This window comes from Eubalaena glacialis, chromosome 8 (genome assembly GCF_028564815.1).
Source record: "Eubalaena glacialis isolate mEubGla1 chromosome 8, mEubGla1.1.hap2.+ XY, whole genome shotgun sequence".
Lineage (NCBI taxonomy): Eukaryota > Metazoa > Chordata > Mammalia > Artiodactyla > Balaenidae > Eubalaena > Eubalaena glacialis.
The window spans coordinates 14,821,776-14,847,556 of NC_083723.1; the positions used below are offsets into that span (position 1 = coordinate 14,821,776).

The 25,781-nt window shown below is 39.5% G+C and overlaps 1 protein-coding gene across 1 annotated transcript in view; it reads left to right on the forward strand.

The window, feature by feature from the left end:
* The window catches only part of VPS41 (VPS41 subunit of HOPS complex), a 187,689-nt gene that overhangs the window by 96,957 nt on the left and 64,951 nt on the right, over positions 1-25,781 (forward strand). The window contains exons 7-9 of the mRNA XM_061198413.1: positions 3,421-3,486; positions 22,030-22,149; positions 24,045-24,191. Coding sequence (XP_061054396.1) covers positions 3,421-3,486; positions 22,030-22,149; positions 24,045-24,191 — 333 coding nt within the window. The remainder of the gene's footprint in view (positions 1-3,420; positions 3,487-22,029; positions 22,150-24,044; positions 24,192-25,781) is intronic.

Genomic DNA, 25,781 nt, shown 5'->3' on the forward strand with positions numbered 1-25,781 from the left:
ATGATGGCTTTGTAGATGGACTGTTATTTGGGCTTTAATATACAGGGCTGATGGAGAAAGCTGACTTCCCATGTGGAAGAACAGTATAATATAAACGGAGAGGCTAGAAAATTCAAATCGTGTTCAGGAAGTGGCAAATAGTCTAGTTTAGATGGTGCATAAAATACTGACTTGGCAGGAAAGCTGCACAGGCCGATTGACGCTGGCTTTATATTCAGGCTAGGGAATTTGGACTCCGTCTGGTAGATAAGGAGAAATTATTGAATGTTGAAGAGCAAAGAAGCGGTGTAAACTGAGCTAAGCTTAAGGAAAAGTAATATGGCAGCTATAACAGTGTTAGATGTGAGAGCTGATAGACCCGAGGCAGAAGGACCGGTTTTAGGTAACAGTCATGGTAGTTACAGTGGGTATTACAGTTGTTAAAGGAAGAGGTCATTCAATTTTCTCAGGTGTTTATTCAAACGTTTATTGATCAACAGGTGAAGGAGAGATGGGATCTGATGTGTGTTTTAGAAAGCCAGCCCTGCCACAGTGCAGGGGGATGTAAGCAAGAGAGTGATTGGGGACAGGAGACAATTTAGAAGGCTAATGCTGTACTCTAGAAATGGTGTTACAGGAGCTCAATGAAAAGAGGGATAGTGAGTACTCAAGATGGTGTAGAAGGAATGAATTGGGAAAGCCTCGAGGAGGTAGACTTACTAAGACTTAGTGATGGCGTGGCCGAGGGTCATAAAAGATGGAGGAACTGAGGGTAGATCCAGGTTCTTGCTTTGGTAATGCGGTGTGGGAATGCCATCAATGGAAATAAGGGATGGTTTGAGGAAGGATGTTGCTAGTTTGGGCTTGAGTCTAGATAACTGTAGCACATCTGGTGGAAATGTTATGTAGGAAACATTCATGGAAACATGAATATGGACCTCAGTATGGAGATTGGCCCTAAAAACACAAAATGGATAACCACAGCTGAGTAAGATGAAACCATTTTGAAAGATATTATCCAGTTAAAGAGTGAGATGTGGCACATGTATACAATGGAATATTACTCAGCCATAAAAAGGAACGGAATTGAGTTATTTGTAATGAGGTGGATGGACCTAGAGTCTGTCATACAGAGTTAAGTAAGTCAGAAAGAGAAAAACAAACGCTGGATGCTAATGCACATATATATGGAATCTAAAATAGTGGTACTGATGAACCTAGTGGCAGGGCAGGAATAAAGACACAGACGTAGAGAATGGACTTGAGGACATGGGGGGGGGGGAGGGGAAACTGGGACAAAGTGAGAGAGTTAGCATTGACATATATACACTACGAAATGTAAAATAGATAGCTAGTGAGAAGCAGCCGCATAGCACAGGGAGGTCAGCGTGGTGTTTTGTGACAACCTAGAGGGGTGGGATAGGGAGGGTGGGAGGGAGGCTCAAGAGGGAGGGGATATGGGGATATATGTATACATATAGCTGATTCACTTTGCTGTACAGCAGAAACTAACATAACATTGTAAGGCAATTATATTCCAATAAAGATATTAAAAAAAAAAAGTGAGAAGACTGATGGTCAAATAATTCTGGAGCACTAATTTAAAGATTAAGGTAGTGGGAGAAAAAAAAAACAGTGAGGGATCTAAGAAGAATTAGTCAGGGGCATCGGAGGAGACCCAGGAGAGTGGTGTCAGGGAAGCCAAAGGAGAGAGGGTTTCCAGAAGGAAGGACTGGGCAGCATGGGAAAGGCAGTGCGGAGATCACACGAGGTGGGGACTGAAACACGTGTTTTATTTGATAATTCTGAGATCACTTAATGAGGAGAGTTGAGGGGCAGGAGGCTCACCACATGTCAAGGAGTAAATTGGAGATGAAGAAGTAGAAACAAGCAGTGTAGACTCTTCTTCCAAGAAATTTCGTGATGAAGAAGGGAACTCATCTGATAGACGGAGAGAAAGCCAGGGTCCCAGGAGCATTTCTGCTGGTCATGTTTTGGTTGATGGTAAAACGTCAGTAGAGGGGGAAAGATCAAAAATAAGAGAAAGGGGATACTTAGTGGAGCGGCACTAAGGGATGGGATCCATCGTGTTGGGAGGGAGAGAAACCTTGGATATGAGTCCTACAGCCCCCCGCCGGTGAGACCAAGCCCAAGTGTTGCTACGTTGGGCAGTGAAGGACCCGCAGTCAAGGGCAATGACCCTGATGGCCTTGGTTTCTTCTGGGTGAGGAGGAGAAAAAAGGGGTAAGATAATGTGGTGGAGGGGCACGGGGATGTCTGGAATAGCAGCTGCGATGTAGGATGATGCATTGTAAGAGAGCTAAGAGGACTCTCCTAAGAGATTTTAAGAATGTGTAACAACAGAATATGCAAATGATTCCATTGATATCCAGGATGGATTAGGGAAGTGTGGAAGGGAAGAAGGGCTAACTTGGGAGGGAGGAATGGTTAGAGAAATGAGGAGTCATATGGTAAATGACCTCAAAATGACAGTGTAGGAAAAGGAATCTATTCCGTTGGAGGACGGAAATGTATTAGTTAATTAATAAGAGTGTAGAATGTATTTAGTTGGAGTTTTATGAAGGTATAATTGTGTGAATTTTTTTTAATGCCCAGAAATATTCTGTTAGGTTGGGAAAAAACACAGTGTATTAGTTGATGAATACATGGGTTTGGGGATAAGAAAACAAGGAGGCAGAGTCTCTGCAGGCTGACAGCCATAAAAGGGGAGCCCCGAAGATGGGTTTACACTGAGTGCAGCCACCAGACCTTCAGAAATGCCACTGGCAAGTGAAGTAAACGGTGATGAGGGATGGAGCAGCCTTGAGAGCAACCTTTGTAAGGGGTCGGGAGGAGATCGTGGAGAGCGGATGAGAACCAGGGGGCCGGGAACTGAGGCTGGAGGTAAAAGGGAAGGGCCTGGATGCTGAGCTCCGGAACTCCTGGGTCCTGCAGCTCTGTTGTCTTTCTGCCGTTAGGGTGTGGATGTAATTGTGCTAAGTGTCTGAGGCTGCATCGCCAGCCCTGTTCCACTGGGTGCTCTCAGTCACTGGAAGGCGTCTGGACAAGGCGATAGTTGGGTTCTTTCTCTGGGTTTCTTCTATGAAAGGTATTCAGTTACAAACATTTGTGACATCTCGCTGCCTCTACTGACTGCCTTGGCTGTCTCTAAAGAGGGGCGCCCACTCAGAGGGTCCCACTCAGCCAGAAACGACAACTGTTCACCCTCATCTTTTAGCTTTGACCCACCTTCGTAGAAGAAACCCTTTCATACCAGAGCAAAACTCATCCTCAGTTGGTAGGATATTACCTGAATAGATTACTTCCTACCAGGATACCGGGTTGATTTTTAGATCATGGTGCCAGTAATGTACAAAGGGCTTTCATTCTGTGCTGGAGCTGTGACTCCTAAACCACTGTTGGGTCCTTATTCCCTTGCAGATCATTGCCGTGCATCCGCATTTCGTGAGATCCAGCTGCAAGCAGTTTGTGACCGGAGGGAAGAAGGTAAACGCTGCGTGTTGACCGTCACATGCCGTCTTTGAGGGGCTTCTGTTTGCTCTTTAATTTATCTTTAGTGTTTTTAATGTCTGCCTCTTCATGCAGAGAAAATTCGCGAAAGCACAATGTAGTGAAATCATGAGACCATCACCTCCTGGGGGAGGTGTGGCCTCAGTGCTTCTCACTGACATTCCTTTGGAGTAGATGTAGGGCAAAAACAGAGGTGTTACTCCAGCTACCACCTAGTGCTTTGAAATATTGTCCCTTCCACAAAGAAGAAGTAGCATTTAACAGTAACAAAAGAGCAAGTAAACTAGTGTTTTTTCCCCTTGTAGAAAATCTCATGCAGGCCTTGAGAAAGTTTTAGAACAATTATGGCTCTTTTTTACTGACATGTTCCTGGCATATTTTATTATCTTAGTGCTATTTAAAAAATAAGAGTGTAAAATGATCCTTTTGTACATTTACATGTTTGTAGATAAATTCTAAAATTAAAGACTGTTTATACAATAAGTTCATTTTTTTTTTCTATTTTTATTCACCAGGGAATTTTTTTAAAACCATTTTTATAATAAAATGCTACCACTGTCCTGGAACTCTGAATGTTATTTCATATTCAGTTTGGGGATCAGTGGAGAGAAGGCTCTGTGTGGTGTTTCTATAGCAGGGTATAGCTATGGAATGGCTGCTTTGAGGCTCAGCTACCAAATGATTTGGAATGTTCTGTAGTAGTTATCTGTCTTTTTCCCTTGGTCTGCAGCTTCATAGAATGATAGGGCATTCATAGAATGTGTATAGAATTAATCAGTGGGAATTACAGATTTAAACTAACTTTCTCTATCTTAGACCTGCAGCTAATTCACTCCTGAAAGAAATAGCTACCTTACTTGTCTTTGTTGACCTCAGGAAAGAGTAACTTTAAAATTCCTCTTGTTAAAGTATTTCTTTACTAAGCACTTTTCTAGTTAGGAAACTTTATGTGAGATAGAGCATGAATTCACTTAGCTGTTGTCAACTGAAAAAAAATGCACAACGTGATAGTTGTGAGTTAAGTTTTATCTGGGGCAAAATGAGGGCTATAGCCCGGGAGACAGCATTTCAGATAGCTCTGAGGAACTGCTCCAAAGAGGTAGGGGGAAGGTCAGTATATATGTGATTTTGGTGAAGGGGGAGTACTTGCAGTCAAGCACATATTTTTTGCACATATTTTTCTACTAGTCTCATGAAGGTTATTGCTAGTCACAAGGAGCAGACGTCACCATGAAGGATTTTAGTGTTTTTCTAGATACGAGGAGATGCAAGAATTGTGCTCATAAAATTGGCTCCTGAAAATATCTAACTATCTGAAGACCTGTTCTGCCAGTTTTTTTGTTTTTTGTTTTTCCCAGAGCACAGAGTGCCTCATTTCTGATCTCCACCCTGAACTCCTTTCAGAGGGTGTTGAAGGTCAGCAGCTGCAGTGGCTCATAATTTAATCCTTGTAGAGGTAAATGGCAAGTGCCAATTTGTAGGTGACAGTATAATTTAAACCCAGGCATTTTTATTTAAAACTCAGTGGGGATAAAGAATGCTGAGTCACTGTGTTTTTTTGTGTAAGTGGCCTAAAACAACAAACTTTCATTATCTCACAGGTCAGAAATTAAAGAGTGACTTTCCTGTATGGCTCTGGCTCAGGGTCTCTTGTGAGATTTCAGTCTATTTTTTGCCCAGGGCTGCACTCATTTGAAGGCTTGACTGGGGCTGGAGTATCTGCTTTCTAAAAGATCTGTTGTCTTCTTAAGAGCAATCCCTCATAAAATGTTGATAACTTAAAATATTGATAAATCACTTTGGTTGAAGTATTTCCCTAGTGGGGATGCAGTTTTGAGTTCTAGCTTTCCAATTTCAGAAGTTAGAGATTTTACAGTTGTCCCCTATTTTTGAAGGTATTGGTATGAAAGAACATATTAGAGATAATATGAGTGATGTCCAAGTGGACTCAAACTCATACTTTGGGATTTTCCTGTGTTGGTGTGTGTTCTTAATAATCAGCTTATTGGTGGAGGTTAATAATTGCTTTTATACTGTGAAGGATACCTATAGTCTGATGTAGTTTGCCACAGTAGTTTTGCTACATGAATGTCTTGTCATCCTGCAGGATGCCTGGGTTAACTGTGTCAATTTCATGTTCTTCGTCCTTCTGCTTAGCATTTGACATCATTTACAAACATCTGTAGGAAGGACCTTGTGAATGTAGCTGTTTGGGCCAAAGCTTGTTGAGTAGATACATGAGCAATTATATGGACGACAGAGTAGTCCAGCATCCAAGTGCGGGCAAGGTCATATGGAAAGAAGTTGGAATTTATACAAAGACTACATTGTGAATAGCAGTAAAATAAGTAGAATTCACTGAATGCTGAACAGGCAAGAACATCAGAGATTTGGTTCATCTTTTTGGTTATCACTGACTGCTTGACAAGTTTTTCTTTGTTCACTGTTTTAAGAGACAGCATTGTCTTTTCTCCTTTTTTCCTATTCACTTCTCCAGAAATGCATGGGTAGACATTTCTTCCCAAGCACAAAAAGATGTTTAATGATGTGTATATAAATTAAAAACAGTTCAGGTCATCTGGTGAAAAAGTTTAAAAAAAAATGATATTGTTAGAATTTCTGGATTAAAATAATTTAAAAGAAAAAACACACACCAAAGGGTTAGTATATTGTATAAAGGACTTCAGATATTGAGCTTGATAAAAGTATATGTGTGATATTTTGAAGTGAAGAATCAGAGGATTGCACATGTCAATGTAAATGATATTGTCATCTCTTTTAGATTTTTTAATAGCTTTATTGATATGTAATTTGCATACCATAAAGTTCACCAGTTTAAAGTGTACAATTCAGGGACTTCCTTGGTGGTCCTGTGGTTAAGACTCCACGCTTTCACTGCAGGGGGCGCAGGTTCCATCCCTGGTCGGGGAACTAAGATGCCGCATGCTGCATGGCACAGCCAAAAAACTAAAGTGTACAATTCATTGGTTTTTAGTATATTTACAGAGTTGTGCAACCATCACCATAATCTAATTTTAGAGCATTTTCATCATCCCAGCCCCATCCCCATTAGCAGTTGCTCCATATGCCCCTTCCCCCGCTTCCCAGCCCCAAGCTACCACTAATGTATTTCACTTCTCTATAAATTTGCCTGTTCTGGATATTTCATATAAATTCTGGGTATTTCATGTAAATGGAATCATACAATAAGTATGTGGCCTTTATGTCTGACTTCTTTCATTAGTTTTCTAGGTACATCCATGTTGTAGCATGTATCAGTACTTCATTCCTTTTTATGGCCAAATTACTTTTCATCGTATGGATATATCATATTTTATTTAGCAATATTTAATTATTTATTATTTAAATATTTTATTTAGATATTTATCAGTTGATGGACATTTGGGTTGTTTCCACCTTTTGACTATTATGAATAATGCTTCTGTGAACAGTAGTCAGAACAGGGAAGCAACCTAAATGTTCATCGAGAGATGAATGGATAAAGAAGATGTGGTACATATATATACAATGGAATATTACTCAGCCATAAAAAAGAATGAAGTAATGCCATTTGCAGCAACATGGGTGGACCTAGAGATTATCATACTAAGTGAAGTAAGCCAGACAGATATCATTATAATATAGCTTATATGTAGAATCTAAGAAAATGATACAAATGAACTTATTTACAAAACAGAAATAGACCCACAGACATAGAAAACAAACTTACGGTTACCAAAGGGGAAAGGAGAGGGGGAGGGATAAATCAGGAGTTTGGGATTAACATATACACACTACTATATATAAAATAGGTAACCAACAAGGACCTACCGTATAGCACAGAGAACTCGACTCAGTATTTTATAATAACCTATAAGGGAAAAGAATCTGAAGAAGAATAGGTAAATATATATGTATAACTGAATCACTTTGCTGTACACCTACTTCAATTAAAAATATAATAAAATTAAAGGCCATTATAATTTTTCCTACTTATGTTAAAGGCTTAAGAAACATTGGTATGTAAATGTGCCCTCTATTCAGGGACTTGTAACATACAGACTATTGACTGATTTCTCTGGATTCATTAAAGTTTATTGTGTAAATATGTATTTAGTGAGTAGTAAAAATTAGTGTTTAATCAGTAAACTGTAGTGACTTCTTTGTACAGCGTTAAATAACTAGAGATTTCCAGGACATGCACCAGCTTGCTGTGCTTTGCAGAAATCTCCGGAGAGATTTCTTCCTTCTGTATGTGTATGGTATGTACTTTTAAAGATCACTTCCGCTGCGTGGTTTTTGGCATTTGTGTGTTTTGTTTTAAAATAAATTTATTTAGTTGAAGATATTTCAGGAAATATTTCTGATTTCGTTAAGGAATGCACCTTTGATTTTTAAAACTAAGAGAAAGGCTTTTTGGAAGGTGACATTAAGAAACAGATACTATTGTGAAAAGATTCTTTTCTTTTTTAGGGTGTTGGCAAATTTTTAGGAGGACCTCATTTTTTCCCCTTATAACCCAATTATGGCATTTTATTCCTTTGATAAATGAGAAAAACAAAGACTGTGTCGGCCCAATCGCAACTCTGATCATTTAACTGCAATTTTCAACCAGCGCCATAAACTAAGCAGAACTAGTTTGAAGAGTCCAACATTTAGCAAATGGTGATAACCTTGCAATAATCATATATGGCAGATATCAAGACCTCTCTGTTTAGAGTAGATGGCAGATCATATAGGGGAAAAAAGAGCAAAGACAAATATCATGTAACTGAGAGGTTATGACCTTCTGCCTTTAAGAAATAATTTAATCTTAAAAAAAAATTGGAGTAAAGACTAGCCAAATGAAGGTGTAATGTGGAATAAAGGCATTCTTAAGGCATTCTTAACCCTTAAGAACACTGATCTTACTTAGACTGACAGCTAAATGCATCTAGGAATTGTATGCCAACTTCTGTAAACAATGATGAAAGCAGCACAGCAACCTCAGAAGCGGAATAGGAAAGATGGATGTCCTACAGTGAGATATTCATGATGTCATTTCATAGGAAAATTTGACAGAGATGTCTAATTTAATATTTTAGTTGATTTGGTTTGATGAGAAATTTTGATTCCTGGAAAAACATTTCTTTAAAAGTAATCAGAACATACATTTCAGAATAGTTCCACAAAATAGCCATGTAGCAGAAAAAACCTGAAACTGCACTTTGACACATTTGTTGATATTTCCTTTTTAAGGTTCTAGCTTCTTAGGTCTTTAGAGAGAGCTCCTTATCCACCCAGGACTAGGAAGAGGAGGCAATAGTTCTGTCTGGCATAAACTTTTATTTTAGGTTTTCAGGGTAACTTCTTAGTAGTTGAATGCCATAGCTGGATTTATGGACTCCAGTGCTTGACACATGAGCATAAAAAGCTTATTCTTAATTCTGTTTTGTTTCCATGTTGAAAAAAAGAAAAGGAAAAGCACATCTCTTAAGAGTGCCATTGGAGAGAGCTTTAAAACATGAGAATCGATGGATTTTTTTTTTTTAAGTGTAACCTCCTTGTGTAGCAAGAATTATAATGCATGAGCATAGCAATGAGGTATCTCTTTGAGAAATAATTCTGCAAAGCAGATCTTGTCTGGGTTTGTTTTTTTTTAATTACTCAGCTTTCTCTGTCAGCAGATAAACTTGAGCTCCCTACCACCTTTACCTCTGAACTCTGAAATACACTTCATAATAACTGATTCTCCTCCTTTGACAAATTATTAAATTGTCATGATGCTGTTTGCAGCAGAGTTCATTTTTCGAAACGAGGGAGTCAACTGTTTGGCATTGTGGTGGGCCAGGTCCCCTCATTCTAGCCGCAGGGATAGCTTGCTTTGTAAGCTGGAAAATGTCAGTCAGCAAACGAGGTAAGGACCTGCGTGCGTGAAATGAGAAAAAGCGCTTCACTGTTTGGGGCTGAAGGCTTATGGCAAATTTTACCTGAAGGACAGAAGTAGAAGCATCAGCTAGCTTCTTAGTGTCCGAGAATGATCGGCAAAAAACAAATTGCATTTTGGATTCTTTTTGGAAGAGGAGGCCATGGAGCAGCTTTTTGTCATAATGCGAATCTTTTTAGAATTTAGACAGCCCAGCGAACTACTATGACCACTAAGTGTGAAACGTAGAGGTGCTTCCTTGTATGTTTGCTTGTCTCCTGGTCAGATGGAAAATGGGGTTCTTGGGGTCACAAAGGATTTTTTAAATTAAAAAAATTTTTTTAATTATTATTTTTTAAAATTTTTGGCTGCGTTGGGTCTTCGTTGTTGTGCACGGGTTTTCTCTAGTTGCGGCGAGCGGGGGCTACTCTTCGTTGCAGTGTGCGGGCTTCTCTCTTATTGCGGAGCACGGGCTCTAGGCACACGGGCTTCAGTAATTGCAGCACGCCAGCTCAGTAGTTGCGGCACGCGGGCCCTAGAGTGTGCGGGCTTCAGTAGTTGTGGCCTGTGGGCTCAGTAGTCGTGGCGCACGGGCTTAGTTGCTCCGCGGCATGTGGCATCTTCCCGGACCAAGGATTGAACCCGTGTCCCCTGCATTGGCAGGCGGATTCCTAACCACTGTGCCACCAGGGAAGTCCCTTAATTTATTGATGTATAGTTGATTTACAATGTTGTATTAATTTCTGCTCTACAACAAAGTGATTCAGTTATATATATTCTTTTTCAAATTCTTTTTCATTCTGGTTTATCCACAGGATATTGAATATAGTTCCCTGTGCTATACATTAGGACCTTGTTGTTTTTCCTCAAAAAGGATTTGACATCAGTTATGCTGCCCAGTCCGCTGACCAGTGGATCTTCAGAATACTTCTGCAGGCGATCAGATGCTTGATCTTAGGCAGTTTTCTACATGCAAACTTTTCTTACACAATTACTTCCCAGGCAACCACCAAATTTATGTCCTAGTGGTTGCATGTAGAACCATTGTAAAGAAACACCTTCATTTCTTCTAGGCACTGTGTTATAAATTGTGGTTCCATTCCTAGAAATTCATCTCATGCTGTATACATACCAAAACTGATTAAAAACCACCAACTGATAGGAAGTAAAACACAATGTAACCTTTACAAATGTTTCTTAGGAATGTAAAGCCAAGTTGTAAAATAGCCATATTGTAAAAGTATATTTTGGTGGGTTTTTCTCTCTGTGCTGTACTGGTTGAAGCTAAAAATTGAAATCTAGGTCTTAAAATAGAAATCATTTTCAGTGTCAGAAACAGGCGTTGTTCCTTGCTTTCTAAGTTAAGTTCTTTTGTCTCAAACATTAGTTGCTTTTTTGATTTTGATATGTAGAGCTCCCAACGTCCTGGAGATGGATCCATGGCAACTGCATTTTCTTCAGTAATCCCCCTTGTTTCATAGCCATCAAAAGGCTGGTGAGAACAGAAGCCTTTTTTCTTTAATGAGTTCAACTAACTTTTCCATGTGTAATATTTCCATATTGTTTGCGGCTTCCCCCTGGATTCTGATGATAAACTTACCACCTGTCTTCCTAGAGCAATCAAACCATCCTTTGCTCCTTGCTGAAAATATCTTCCTTTGCATGTTGAGAATGCTGCGGCTGTTCTTAAGTATTTGGAATAGTTATTTCCTCTGCAAGAATCATTGTTTGGTTCGGTATGCTCATTATGTTTTTTTGTGGGGTTTAGTACCAGTGGACTGTCATTAACACTGGAAGCATGCGCTCTCTCTCTCTTTAAAATAAGGCTATTTAGCACAGGGAACTATATTCATTATCCTGTAATAACATATAATGAAAAACAATATGAAAAAGTATGTGTGTGTGTATATATATATATATATATATATATATATATATATATATATAAAACTGAATCACTTTGCTGTACACCTGAAACTAACACAACGTAAATCAACTCTACTGCGACAAAAAAATAAAACAACATAAAATTTTTAAAAAGATAAGGCTATATAAATAACTGTCATTAACCTTGAGAAGTTTTTCCCTTCCCCCCCCCTTTTTTTGTAAGACAAGGCTCTATAGCAAGGGGTCACAGTTACTGCAATTATAAGTTGGTGTCACCAGTACAGACTACACCACAGTCATTTCACAGGGCTATTTGGTGTGAATAGTTCTGCCTCTTGAGCACAGCTTGGTTAGAGAGGGTCCACATCAGGTGCTGTGAGCATGTAGAATCTGGATTTCAGGAATGGTGGTCCGTTTCCAAAAGGAGATAGGAGGAATGCTGCTGGTGGAAAGCAGTTAGCCCATAAGACCATTAATCAGAATGGTGATTTGGTAGGAAAATGAGTATTCCGTCTTTTGAGAGGAAAAAATATGTGTATGTATATATGTACGTATATAGCACTGTTGGGGTAATTTTGCAGTCCTTTGTCTTTAAGCATTTGGGGCTTTCCCCCCCCTAATTGTTTGTTTGATCCCTCTCAGTTTTCTAATTCATTTTCAGCTGGTATTCCTCTTTGATGTTTGTAACAGTGCAAATTTGAACAAAATCAACATCTACCGGTGGTGAATTAGCTGTGTCAGTGCCCTGCGGCCAAAGATCTCCGGGACACACCCACCAGGCATGAGGAAGAGGGTGTGTTAGAAAGAGGGCATTACAGGATTTGGGCTGATGAAAGATGGTTTGGGGAAGGTTTAAGAAAGCAGAACTTTGCTCTGGATCCAGTGCTGTCAGGAAGCAAGAGTAATTCCACCACTGGGTATCTTAATACATCATATCTAGAAGGAGGACAGACCAAATGAAGGCTAACGACATGTTGATAAAGAAGCAGCAGTCTCTCCTTTTAGCCAGGATAGGGAGGTGTCTGGTCATTTATGTGGCTTGGAAAACATTGATATCCTGTCAGTGTTCAGATATGATTATGGAGTGGTCCTGGTTTTGTCCTCATCACCTGGTCACGGGGCCTTGTCTGATGTTGGTGTTCTGTGAGATTGTTTATATTCACCCGGAGAACACGAACGGCAGGCCAGTTCCTGCATGCCAGCTTTTCTCTTTCTTCGTTATGACAAATAAAATGCCCAACATTTGCTAGATGACTTCTATTGAGGTACTTTATGAAAATATATGTATGGTCTGATTTTGTTTTTTTGGTAGAAATATAAATGTCTGGTGTAGCAGTTTCTTGGAAAGCTGTATACCAAATTATTAACAATATTAATAATATTAACATATATTATTAACAATATCCGGGCAAGATTATTAGTGTTCTTTCTGGCCTTCATTGGCTTTTATTTTCTGCTTTTTTTTTTTTTGGTAGAAAACATGCCTTTTATAATAAAAAGCAATAATAAAAGAATGTATAAAGTAATCCCAACTATTTTTGTTGTTTTCAACTTAGCATTGTAAATCATATGAAATTCCCTACATTATTGAAGTCTAATCTTAGCTCAGATGTTCTTTAATGGTTACATAATATTCCATCCTGTGGGTCTATTTACTTTTCTTAATCATTCTCATATTATTGGACCATTAGGTTGTATCCAGTTTGGGGTTAGCATAAATCATGCTGTAATGGAGCTAGAAATCTTTGGGCATGAACTTTTGTCTGTGTTTCTGAATGTTTTCCTAGCACTGATTCTTACGATTAGAATTACTGAGTGAAAGATTATGATTATCTTTTAGGCTTTGGAGACATAACTGCCAAGTAAAGGTACATTCCAGAAAACATACTGATTTACACCATCTGTGTTAGAGGACCTGTTTCACTGTATCAGCCTGCCAATTTGATATACATAGAAAGAGAGTCCAATGTGCTGTTTTGTAACTTCTTTGAATTATTAGTGATTTTGAGCATTTTTATTTACTAGTCACTTATATCTCTTCCTTTGTGATTTCTCTGATTGTATTCTTAGCTCGGGGCAGATTTTAATATTACCGTAGAAGCCAGGACAATTGACGACTGTCCGTTTGATATTTATTGTCAGTTTGAGCACAAATTATTGCTGCTTACTGAATAGCCTGCAGCCTTTTCTCCAATTTTAGCTAAACCTGGAATAATTATTCTTGTTCTAGGGAGGCATTATATAGGAGTCATAATGAGGCTTTAGAGTAGATGCTGAACCATGTACAAAGAGGACAAATATATTCTACTCCATAGATGTGAGTCTGCCCCCAAACCATCTGTCCTGCTGCTTCATTGGAGGTTCTCAAAGACAAGCCACAGTGCCCAGTTAAAGGCAGATTCATTTCACTTGGTTTCTTCTGTAGGCAGTGTCCTGATCTTTACTTTTCCCCTTTTGCTTCACTTTGTTTTTTTTTTTTTTACTTGAAGTATAGTTGATTTACAATATTGTGTTAGTTTCAGGTATACAGCACAGCGATTCCATTATATATATATATGTGTGTGTGTATACATATTCTTTTTCAGATTCTTTTCCCTTATAGGTTATTACAAAATATTGAGTATAGTTCCCTGTGCTATACAGTAGGTCCTTGCTGGTTCCCTTTTGCTTTACTTTGCATTGAGTGAAGTGCTTGTTCAGATCCATAAACCTGTGTGTTCAGGTGACTCTTTCTCTTATTCAAGACTTAGCAGTTTTGTGTTTCTTTTTCATAACCTCGCTGTGCAAAGATCTCCCCCTGAGTCGTCTACAATTGAGATTATGCGTAGTTAAAATTGGAGATATTTGTTCATCGCACAGAACATTAATTCGTTTCATCACGCAGTGGATGGCTTTTGTGTTTTCTCTACTCTTAGCGGGGCAAGGGGTCCAACCTTGAAGCCAGCCCCAGGAAACAGACCCTCAGACAGCTGCAAACTGAAAAACAGACCCAAGGTGTTTGACATGAACAACCAGCTCTATTAAGTCTGCAGGACCCACCTGGAAGGTTTTCTGTTTGCTTGCTTGTTTGTTTTGTTTTTAGTGGTAAAACTAATTTTTAAATGCCCCATTCATTTCTGGAATCCCATTTACGATTGTGAGTTGCATATGCAGAAATTGCAGATTGCTAGTTTGAATAGGAGTCTGCCTCACATGCTGGCTACAGTTGACTGCTAAACCCATATAGATGGGCAAGTAGATACATAGATCTGTATCTCTCTGTCATTGCTAGTTTTTTTTTTGTTTGTTTGTGTGTGTGTGTGTGTGTGTGTGTTTTTTGGTTTTTTTTTAATATAAAGGGACTGCTCCTAAGTGGCATCTCTTATGTTTAACTTCGTTGGTTCACCTTGAACCCATAGCTTGTATTTCTTGGTCACTAAATTGACTGTTACCTTACGTTGATACGGTGTTTTTTTAAATTTCAAAGCGTATTTCTGACTACATAGTTTTCACAGGAATAGTTAACTTCAAGGATTTGTCCAAAACCTGTGTTGTGTTTTAGTTGTGTTTATTCACATATTGCTTGGAAACAAATAGCCTGTGAGGTGGCCTCTGGAAATCCATCTGTGTCCAGAGACTTTCTCTGGTAGCAGTATCTGGCCTGTGTTTAACTGCTTTTAAACGTGTTAACTCACCTTTTGGGAAAGGGGATGGACGGATTAGAACTTGTCCAGGAAATAACCACCGAATTGAAAGCAGTAATATATTTGGGAAATCCCTGTTTTCTTCCTACGTGTTTTAAGTTCTCTCTCAGTGATGTTTAGAAAGGCTGTGTGTTTTAAACTTTGGTACTGAGCCAAAGCAGGAAGCAGGACAAAGGTGTTCTCTGCTCTGTGGGGTTCTTCTCGGTCACTTCTGCCTCCATCAAGATTCAAGACTCCCATCTGCTGTCAGCACCCAGCTACCACCCCAGGTCTTCTCCATGCTCACTGATTTTTTTTTTACTTGCCCTCTTGACTTTTTCAATTTTATCCCTAATCTCTTCCAGTCTTGGATTTTAAAATCCTTCTGTGACAAGTCCTCCCCATCATTATGTCCTTTGTCTATTTTTACTGGGACAGCCTTATTTGGCATATTTTAACTTGCTGGGTTTTGCTTTTCTTTCACTATTTCTCTGTTTTATTATCTCGCACTCCAGCATCTTCTCTGATCAAGCGTTTTGTCTCTTGTGGAGTCTTTTCTCCAAGCCTCTCGATCCTTCCTGGTGGAACACCCTTGCCCATGGGCTTATTAGACCCCAGACTCAGAGCAAGCAGTGATGCTGGTGTTTAGGGAGCCTGAAGGACTCAAATGATTTATATACTTGGAAGATCACAAAGTGATTAAAAAAGGGCCAATCACCCTCCCTTTCCTCCATGAGGGAAGAATGGTGATGGGTAATGACGGGTGTTAGGCTACCAGAACTGGCAGCTTTATTACAGCCCAATAGGAATCCTGCCCATGTGTGGGAGATGCTGGGATGTGGTGCAGGAAAGTTCTAGATAGATTTATCAGCACAAAACATAGGAGAATAAAGTATATTGCTGAGGATCTGAGGGCTCCTATTGAAATATAAGTACTGAGAGTGCTGACTGCCAGAATGTGGATTTATGGGAGATAAAGCCCTAAAATACTTTCTCCAACAAAAAGATAGACCTCTTGGAAACAGTTTTTCCTCTCTATGTACTTAGCTCCCGTTGAGCTTAAATTGCTCTCAGTGTTGTGATAATGACAACTCAGTATTACAGGCTGTGGAAGATGAACCAAATAAATTAAGCAGCTGCTTTTAAGGGTAGTTCACCCAATGGCTTCCCCTCTAAAATGCTTTGTAGAAGATTCGTGCTCAGTAGGTCTCTAGGCAGTTTTATGGCTGCAAGAAAGAAATGGATTTTATTAAATGTCAGTGAAATACAGGCAGATAGTTTTGTGGTAGTTAAATTAGCGTAGAATGTGTGTAAGCAAAGCAGATTGTCTCGTCTTTACTTGACGAAACAGAGCTTTCTTTGGCATTCCTGCCAGATAGTGTGTTTCTGCCTGAAATTCCCACAGATTAGGATGGAAAAATCCTGGTCCCTCCCGTCTGAAACTGTATGTCTTACAGAATGTTATCCATCAAATCCTGTATGTACAGCATGGTTGTGCTTGGAGAGTTTCAAAGGACAGTAATGGGACTAATTCCATAATTACTAGCTGACGTTTAAGGTTTTATACTATGTGTGGATTAGGAAATAGGACTTATAAGTAAAGAATTAGGTGAATTGGGAGTTTGGGATTGACACGTACCAATACTATATTTAAAGTAGATAACCAACAAGGACCTCCTGTATAGCGCAGGGAACTCTACTCAGTGTTCTGTAATAACCTAAATGGAAAAAGACTTTGAAAAAGAATAGATACACATGTATGTATAACTGAATCACTTTGCTGTATACCTGAAATTAACACAACATTGTTCATCAACTATGCTCCAATATAAAATAAAAATTAAAAAAAAAAAAAGAATTAAGTGGAGTGGAGAGGGAAGGCAGAAATAAATGCTTCAAGGGGTCAGGCAGGTAACATAGAGGAGAGAGGCAGGCCGGGTGAGGGGACGACCAGGAGAAGTGGGCCCTGTGACAGTCCAGAGAGCCCTGGAGCAGGCAGTCAAACCCATTCCAGGGATCACTCACTGCTCGGGCCAAATGAGAGGCCAGTGGACATCCCTGAAATCAAGGGGCTGCAGTTAGGGGAGGACTCACCTTCAAAGGACTTTTCAAATTTTTGACAAGTTGTACACAAATTATATCCTCTGGCGTTGAGCAAAGGGAAAGAGACCAGCATTTCAGGAGTAGGACATAGAGTCAGAATAAATGAGCCCTTTCTCAAGGTACGGATGTTTTCCTTGGATGAATCAGTCTCAGGGTCCTTTTCCTGTAGAGTTTTGAGATTAGGGCAGATGCCAATGTGTCTGAAATAGTGTAGGGACCTTACTAACTAAAGATGGGCCGAGGATTTGGGAATCACACAACTCTTCCTGTAGCAAATACATTGTGTGTATGGACAACAAAGGAAAGAATAAGACTTGCAGACCTAGGAAAGCCTCCTCAGTATCTAATATTTGTTATTCCTGTGTGTCTAGCAAAGTACGTGTAAGATGTGGTTTCTCTCCCCGATGGATTTGCAGTCTGCTAGGAAGATGAGAAGAAAATACATGATCTCAGTGAACTAGATATAAAATGGTGCTCACAATCCCATGACTCAGAACCAGCATGACCGTAAGACGTATGCAGAACCAAGAAATCAGGGGGAAGTTATTTTGACTTACGGAAGAATTCTCCGAAATGATGGTCCTCTCTAATATATTTAAGGCTGTTTGTTTAGTTTTCAAATATAAACTTATATAAAATTTATATTAAAATTTATATAAAATATAAATTTCTTAGTTTTCAAATATAAAGTGATGAAACTACCGCTGTTTGAAAGACATGGGAAAAATAACATGAATCGTGTCTAAAATTGTAATGGAAATTAGTTAAAATTTATTTCATTTACAGAAGCTAGGATATTAGCTGCCCCCCACCTCCTGTTTTTGAGTACCCATCAGTGGCACAGAATGGGTACCACTGATGCCTCCGTCCGAATTATAAAAATAAGGGAGAAGCTCCTTTGCTCCTTTGATTTGTGTCAGAGCAGGTTACACAAGGTTTATTGTAATAGAACTCTGAAAACTCAGACTGAATTCAGCATTCTCTCCTTTTCTTCCTGCCCTCTGCTGGAAGCTTCCCTTGGAGCTAGAGCAGGGGACAAAGGAGGCCGGCGGCCTCAGCTTCATCCTATAACCGAAAGCACACTGACCACAACAGAAAGGATGGAGTGGAGTGAGTTTGATTTGAATTGGAATTACAACAGGACTTTATTAACAATTTTCTAAAGTTAAATGTTTTATTTCAAAAATAGGTACAGTTTGTGTGAATTAATTCTAACGCATGGTCAGGATGCTGCAAACATTCCTTCAAGTTCCAGTGAACTTTTTGATATTGTTTTATTTCAAATATTCCCCTAAATTATCCTGACTATAAAAATTAGAGAATGGATTTTCATCTGTATATTAACATTATAAAAAATAATTCACATGTGCCATGCGGAGTAATTATAAAATAGAAATAATATAAAATCACCTGTCACCTCTTTCTGGAATTAATTATGATTACTTTGTAATGTGTCTTTCAGATTTTTATACGTGGATACACATTCATATTTTATTTAAAAGTCATCATATTTAATCCTGTTTTGCAATCTGCTTTTTTATTTAATATGCCCTGAACCTCTTTTTCTGTTAATAGGAGTCCATATATAAAATCATTTAAAAATGAATGTATACTCTTCAGCTGTCTAGCTCTACTACATTTTACTCAGTCTATTTCTGGCCATTATAAATAACTTTACATACCTCTTTACTCACTTATCAGATCACTTGTTAGCATAAATTTCTAGGCTAGGACTTCCTGGGGACATTTTTAAAGCTTTGAGCCCATAATGCTAAAGGACCCTCCAGAAAGATTGTGGGTCCTACATACACACACACGTACACACACAGACAGCCATGTCCCTTCCCCCAGTGTCTGACCTTATCATTTTGGTTCATCTTTGTCAGTTTTTTTCTTTCCTTTTTCCTTCACCTGTCAATTCTGAGACCACTGCTATACTGTTTGCGGTGTTAATTTCATATAATGTTTTACTGTCTGGCAGGGCACATCCACAGCCCCACCCCCAAATTGCTTAATTTTTTAAAAAATTCTTGTTATTCTCACATATTTTCAAATGAATTCATAGCATTTTGGAAGATCTAGAAAAAATTCCTTTGGGATTTTCTTTGGGTTTGCATTAAAATCGTAGGTTAACTTCGTAAGACTTAAGCTCTTCGGTGAGAATTTTGAGTCTTATCATCCAGGAACGTAATATATCTTTCCATTTATTTAGTTCTCCTTCTCTCTCCCTCGATAAAGTATTTTGTTTCTGCTGTGTAGCTAGTACGCACACATCTGTTTTTGTTCATTATTAACTTTGAGAGCTATGGACTTTCCCTTGTTTACAACTTGGATTGCATCCCCTAAAGTTTAGGTTTGTGCTATTTGTATTTTCATTTTCCAAGTGCTCTGGTTGCAGTTCGATTTCCTCTTTTACCCAAGGAGAGAGAGTATTTTTCTATTTCAGTTTTTTTTTTTCTGTTTTGCTCTTCTTATCCTTTGTTATTAATTTCTTGCTTAATTTTCTTGTCACCTGAGAATAAGGAGAATTATTTGTAAAGTTCTTCTCTGCTTTATGGAATGTCTTATTCATGTGGTGTCAGGAGTGGGAGATTTTTTCTTATTCCCTAGACAAGTTTTATTGTTTCCAAATAGTGTATTTTTCCATATTGCTAGTTTTTCTTCTTGTTAGCTCATATTTACTAGAAGTGGCTGTGAGGTTGTCTGTAGATTTTGTGAGAACGTTTCCACATCTTTTACTCTGGACAGTGGTGGGAGAAGGAAGTTTTATGTTTTCATTTTTGCTGAATTGGAACACAGTGTCCGTTGGGAAAACAGCTACGAAAGAATGTAATCATTGGTGCAGCAGGGAAGTGCTGTATTTTTGTTAAAGCTTGCTTTCTGTATTTATTAGGGTAAGTTTCTACAGGCACTGCCCACCTCACATAACTGGCACAACTGCCCCCCTGTGCCAGCCTGCCTGCTTTTTTCTTCCAAGCTGTGTCTCCAAGCAACAGCAGGAGTGGCTATTCAGGTGTGACTCTGCCGGTGCTGATCAAGGCCCCTGTGTCCCTGCCTGAGATTTTCCCTGTGACTCCCCTCACCTCCAGCCGCCACTGCACCGAGTGTCATTCTGCTATACACTTGACCGAGGTGGGCTCTTTCTTGTAATGAGTTGGACCACAGCCTTCACTGGGATCTTCCTTCTATCATGTTTTACAGAATTTCTAATTTAAAATTGAGGGCATATTTAATTTTTCTCACCCAGGTACAGATTATTCCCCTTTTAACACTATGTTGGCCATTTCTAGGTGGGGATTGGTGAGGGAGGGGAATTTGATGCCACGGTGCATCTCCCCCTGGCCATCCAGCCAATCCTCCCTTCCAACAGGTGCTTGTGGAGCACTCCCGGGCCCCGCCCACTTCTTACAATCCCCTCCGCCTGACCCAGGCCACAGAGGGAAGACAGGCATTGTGACCTTACCAGTTCCTCGTGTGGAATACAGCTGTCTTTAGCTACCTGTCTTTAGTGAACTGTGATCTTATATGTGGCAGGAGCTGTGTTCTCAGGCCTTCACCTCGGATCCCAAGTTTCAGAGCTGTCCCGTCACAAAACGCTGCACACACTCCGTGGCCGCCTTGGCTCTGTTCTCTGCGTCATGGCCAAGGGAGAGGCTGAATCACAGGTGGAGGCCGTACCTAAGTGTCACTAGCTGGAGGCACGGAGGCTTGGTGGTGGTGATATCTTGGAACCTGGGCGGGGGGCGGATGAGCTGGGTTAGAAAGTCGTTGAGCATATGTAGAGGAGCTCTGTCCTGTGTGTATCCGATGGGAACACCTGTGCTCAGTAGAAGCCCTGTCTCCAGTCTCCCCTGTGGATGTTGTGAGGCCACCTTGCTCTTGCATGGATGATAGAGAACTTTATACATTTCTGGCATTTTCACTTGACTAAACTCGGCTTATTAGTGCTGGTGGACGCTTATTTAATTTTAGGGTTTTTTTTTTTTTCCTTTTTTTCTGCCGCTTTTGGCTCTAGGAGCCTAACCATTGAGAAAGACATGTAAGAAATATAAATACTGTGAACTTACTCTCTACTATTCCCTAATTTTCCCCCTATTTTGGGGGTGGGATATACTAAGGTAAACTGAAATTGATGCTTATGATAGGAATTTTTAAAATTCTGTTATGGAATCTCTCATCAGCAATTGCTTTTAAAAGGTTAACTGTATATTTCAGGATTACATGTCTAAAGTTATATAGTTTAAGTTACACATTGTATAAACTATACCTTGTATGTGTTAAATGACATACTGTATAAAGATCTTTCTTTACAGGATTTAAATTGGATGTATCAAGAAAAAATTTTTATTGTATCCTTAATAATGCATGAATTCTAGAACTACATATTTATGTAGAGGTTTTGATTAAAGTAAAGACCTTAGCTACTCTGAAGTTTTTATAGAAGATTAATCCTAAAGCAAATTTCTCTTATGTTATGACATGAATTACTGCTCAAAAGTCATTGTTAAATTATTTTTCTAGGGTTAAGTGAAAGACCCCTTCTAATCATTGCAGTTTAATCTGTGGCTAATATTTTATTTTCAGGGAAAACATGATCAGGTTTTGATTTCCCAATTTACTAAATAAATTAATTCATGGTCAACTATTTGAAGAACTTTCTGTGATAAAAATCTTTCGACTAGCGTACATTATTTTCCCTGAACTTTGGTGTTTTGGTGCCATCTTGTGGCTGGACTGTGTAGTAACCTCAACATTCAAACACATTTTAATTAAACGGCGCCCTGGATAGGGTAAGACAGAGTGAGAATACTTTCCAAAATGCAAATCATGTACCACTAGAAACCTACATTTAAAAGGCTGAGAACAGTTTGTTACTCGGTGAATGGACAAGCAAAAATAATAAGGAATTTGATATATGATTCTTGGTTTCTAAAATTCTGTTTTTGTGATATTTGCCCCTAGTTGCTGCTGTTTGAGCGGTCTTGGATGAGCAGGTGGAAGTCTTCAGTTCTGCACGAAGGAGAAGGGAACATAAGGAGTGTGAAGTGGAGGGGCCATCTGATTGCCTGGGCCAATAATATGGTACAAGCGGTCTCCCTAACGCTGGTTCAGAGCTGGAAGGACAGCTGAACCGAGAGGGCTGCGACAAAGGGCAGGGATGCAGCTCCTGCCGCCATTTCTTTTTTTTTTTATCCCCATATCTCCTCCCTCTTTTTTTTTTTTTTTAACATTTTTATTGGAGTATAATTGCTTTACAATGGTGTGTTAGTTTCTGCTGTATAACCAAGTGAATCAGCTATACATATACATATGTCCCCATATCGCCTCCCTCTTGCGTCTCCCTCCCACCCTCCCTATCCCACCCCTCTAGGTGGTCACAAAGCACCAAGCTGATCTCCCTGTGCTATGCGGCTGCTTCCCACTAGCTATCTATTTTATATTTGGTAGTGTATATATGTCCATGCCACTCTCTCACTTCGTCCCAGCTTACCCTTCCCCCTCCCCGTGTCCTCAAGTCCATTCTCTACGTACGTCTGCGTCTTTATTCCTGTCCTGCCCCTAGGTTTTTCAGAACCTTTTTTTTTTTTTTTTTAGATTCCATATATATGTGTTAGCATACGGTATTTGCTTTTCTTTTTCTGACTTACTTCACTCTGTATGACAGTCTCTAGGTCCATCCACATCACTACAAATAATTCAATTTCGTTTCTTTTTATGGCAGAGTAATATTCCATTGTATATATGTGCCACATCTTCTTTATCCATTCCTCTGTCGATGGACACTTAGGTCGCTTCCATGTCCTGTCACTGCCATTTCTAAAAGGTACATGTGGCGATTGATATCATACCTGGAAGGGTAAAGAAATTACATTGCTTTTGGTGTTCATGAGAGAGTAATTGCCAACATATTCTGGACTCTATTTTAGAGGAAGAAACCCGAGGCATGGAGAATAGCCAAGAAAATGAAAAGGCATCTTAATAATGAAAGGGCTGCATTGGGAATGTGGTCTTGAAAATACCATTTGCCTATTAGCCAAGGGCAAGTGCCAGTTGATATGAAACAAGGGCAGGATATTGCTGATTTTTCTTTTACTCTCAGTATAATCACAGGCCCAAAATAGGCCTGCCTTTGAAAAAGTGGATCCTAATTTTTGGTACTTCACTTATCTCAAGTTTACTCAATATGAGTAGGGCGAGTAGAAAGTTTAAAAATTACCTTTTGGACATCTGGCATAGCTTTTGGAATTTTGAGGTATAATTTAGCAAATCAGTGCTATTCCTTTTTCTTTTTGGCCTCACCGCGTGGCATGTGGGATCCCAGTTCCCCAACCAGGGATCGAACCCACGCCCTCCGCGCTGGAAGCGCAGAGTCCTAACCACTGGACCACTTGGGAAGTCCCCTGCTATTCCATTTTGAATGGTAGAAACCTCCCAGAATCTACCGTGCTAGACAGGACTTTTTTTACTTCTCCTGGGTCACAGTCAAGGTCAACAGACGTGTGGCCTCTTGGTTTATTTTCATTTAGCTGCTTGCTTGATGTTTCCATTTGAGTACTTTAAAATGTCAGGTGTGTTTTTCTTTATATAGTGGTTTTTCAGATTCAAAGCTTTTCTGAAAACCAAACCCCATATTTGTGGTGGAACAATACAGTTAGAGATGTGACTTTCTGTCTTTTTGGAAATGCAGTTGTTGACATCTGTACATTTCCCACTTGTGTTGGATTTGAGTGGCCTGCGCCATCCACTCATAAAATCTTGTTTGCCTAGAAAGAAGGACAGAGGTTTTCTTTTGTTTTGGGTTTTCACAGGATTCTTGTGGAGTAGGAACATTTCTGTGGCTCCCAGCAGCACCTAAAAAACACTGTCGATACTTTGCTGTGCTGGTTATCCCTGATGTTTAGCAGTGGCCATTAATAAATTTTCTTTTACCTTCCTTCTCCCAAGTAGAGGATGCTTAATGCTATTTCATTTTCCAGGGTGTGAAGATTTTTGACATCACCTCAAAGCAAAGAATCACCAATGTGCCCCGGGATGATATAAGTCTTCGCCCCGATATGTACCCCTGTAGCCTCTGCTGGAAGGACAATGTGACACTGATCATTGGCTGGGGCACCTCTGTCAAGGTAGTTTTGCTTGTCTTTCTCATAAGTCTGTGTTGCTACAGAGCTACCGAAGATGGTCCACAGGAGTCCGAGTCCTTGAATGGCTTCTTGGAACCAGAATATTTTCACCTGCATATTATCGTCATGTGATAATCATTTCATGCTTGAATTCTTCCATATGCATAGGTTTTCAGATCTATCCTTTCTCCTGAACTTCTCCATGTTCAGAATGGTCCTGCCTTTTTGATCCTTTTTAAATTTCCCATAACCCGATTGGCCTTAGCTATATGTAAAACATGTGTTAGGTGTTGTTGGTTCACCTGGGTCCCTTTCGTTATTGTTCTTTTCATTTCCCGTAGCTTTGATCCTGAGCTTCTTCATTAGGACTGACGGTGGAAAAAGAAGGTTGAAATGAAATCGTCCTGCTTGCTCGCTAGTAGTTTGGTGGAGTAAAGGCCCAGGCTTATTACGGATGATAAGATTCGGGGCTATTTTGTCATGTATATTATCTGCCTATTATGTGCCTGGGTAAATGAAGCTATTCTGCAAAAGGAGGCCCCCAATCCATTCACCTTTATTTCATGCCTAGTTGTTTTTCTCGTATTAGATGTTTCAGAGCCAAAAGTTGTTTTCTTCCCTTTAAAAATGTATACCTTAATCTAAACAACGTAAACTAAAACTTAGCTGAGTTAAAGATGCTGTGAGAAAGTATCCAGCAGTAGTCTAATGGAAGAGCTCGGCTCTAAAGAGTCACACAGACCTAGGATCCATTCCAACTTTTCCACTTAACTTCCTGCATGACCCTCTCTAAGTCTTACTCTCCTCATCTGTAAAATGGGAGTGCTAATTGTCCTCACATCACATGTTTTGGAGAGGATTAAATGAAGAGCTTAGCATAGGATCTGGCATATTGCACTTAATAAATATCAGCTGTCATTGTTATGCCATAAAATTCCAGAAAAGTCATGAAAGAGACATGGCTATTTAAAATCCTTCTATGGAAAGAAAAGCATAAAAATTATTAATGCAGTGATTGTTATCACCAAAATAAGTGTTATTAATCTGAGGTAAAGTCTCGTTGATATGATTCAGGTTCTCCTTCTTTCTTAATTGAACATGTGGTCATTGTTTCCATGTGTTAAATGAACACAACACGATTCACATTTAAGGTAACAGGAAGGCGGTTGTACCCCCAAAGTCTATGATAAAAAAGTGATTCCCAGTCTCCCTATCCCATGCGTGTGGTTACTGATCCAGTAAAGTGATGTTCTTGATATTTTTTAAGTTTCTTAGATGGACCAAGTGGCTTTTTCCTCTGTTGTGATTTGCTTTTCTTTCGGTGAAGGACAAGGGAAATTAGCCTATTGGGACATGTGAAAAGTTTGCTGATTGTTACCAGAAATGCTTCCTCTATTAGGCTGAATAATGGTCCCCAAAGATAGCAGGTCCTAATTCCCACCACCTATAAATGTTTTCTTTATGCGGCAAGAGAGTCGGGCAAAACACGTGACTAATTAAGCATCTTGAGATTATCCTGCATTATCCGGGTGGGCCCTCTGAGAGGGAGTGCTACCCCAGAAAAGGAGAAGGCAGTGTGACCATGGATGCAGG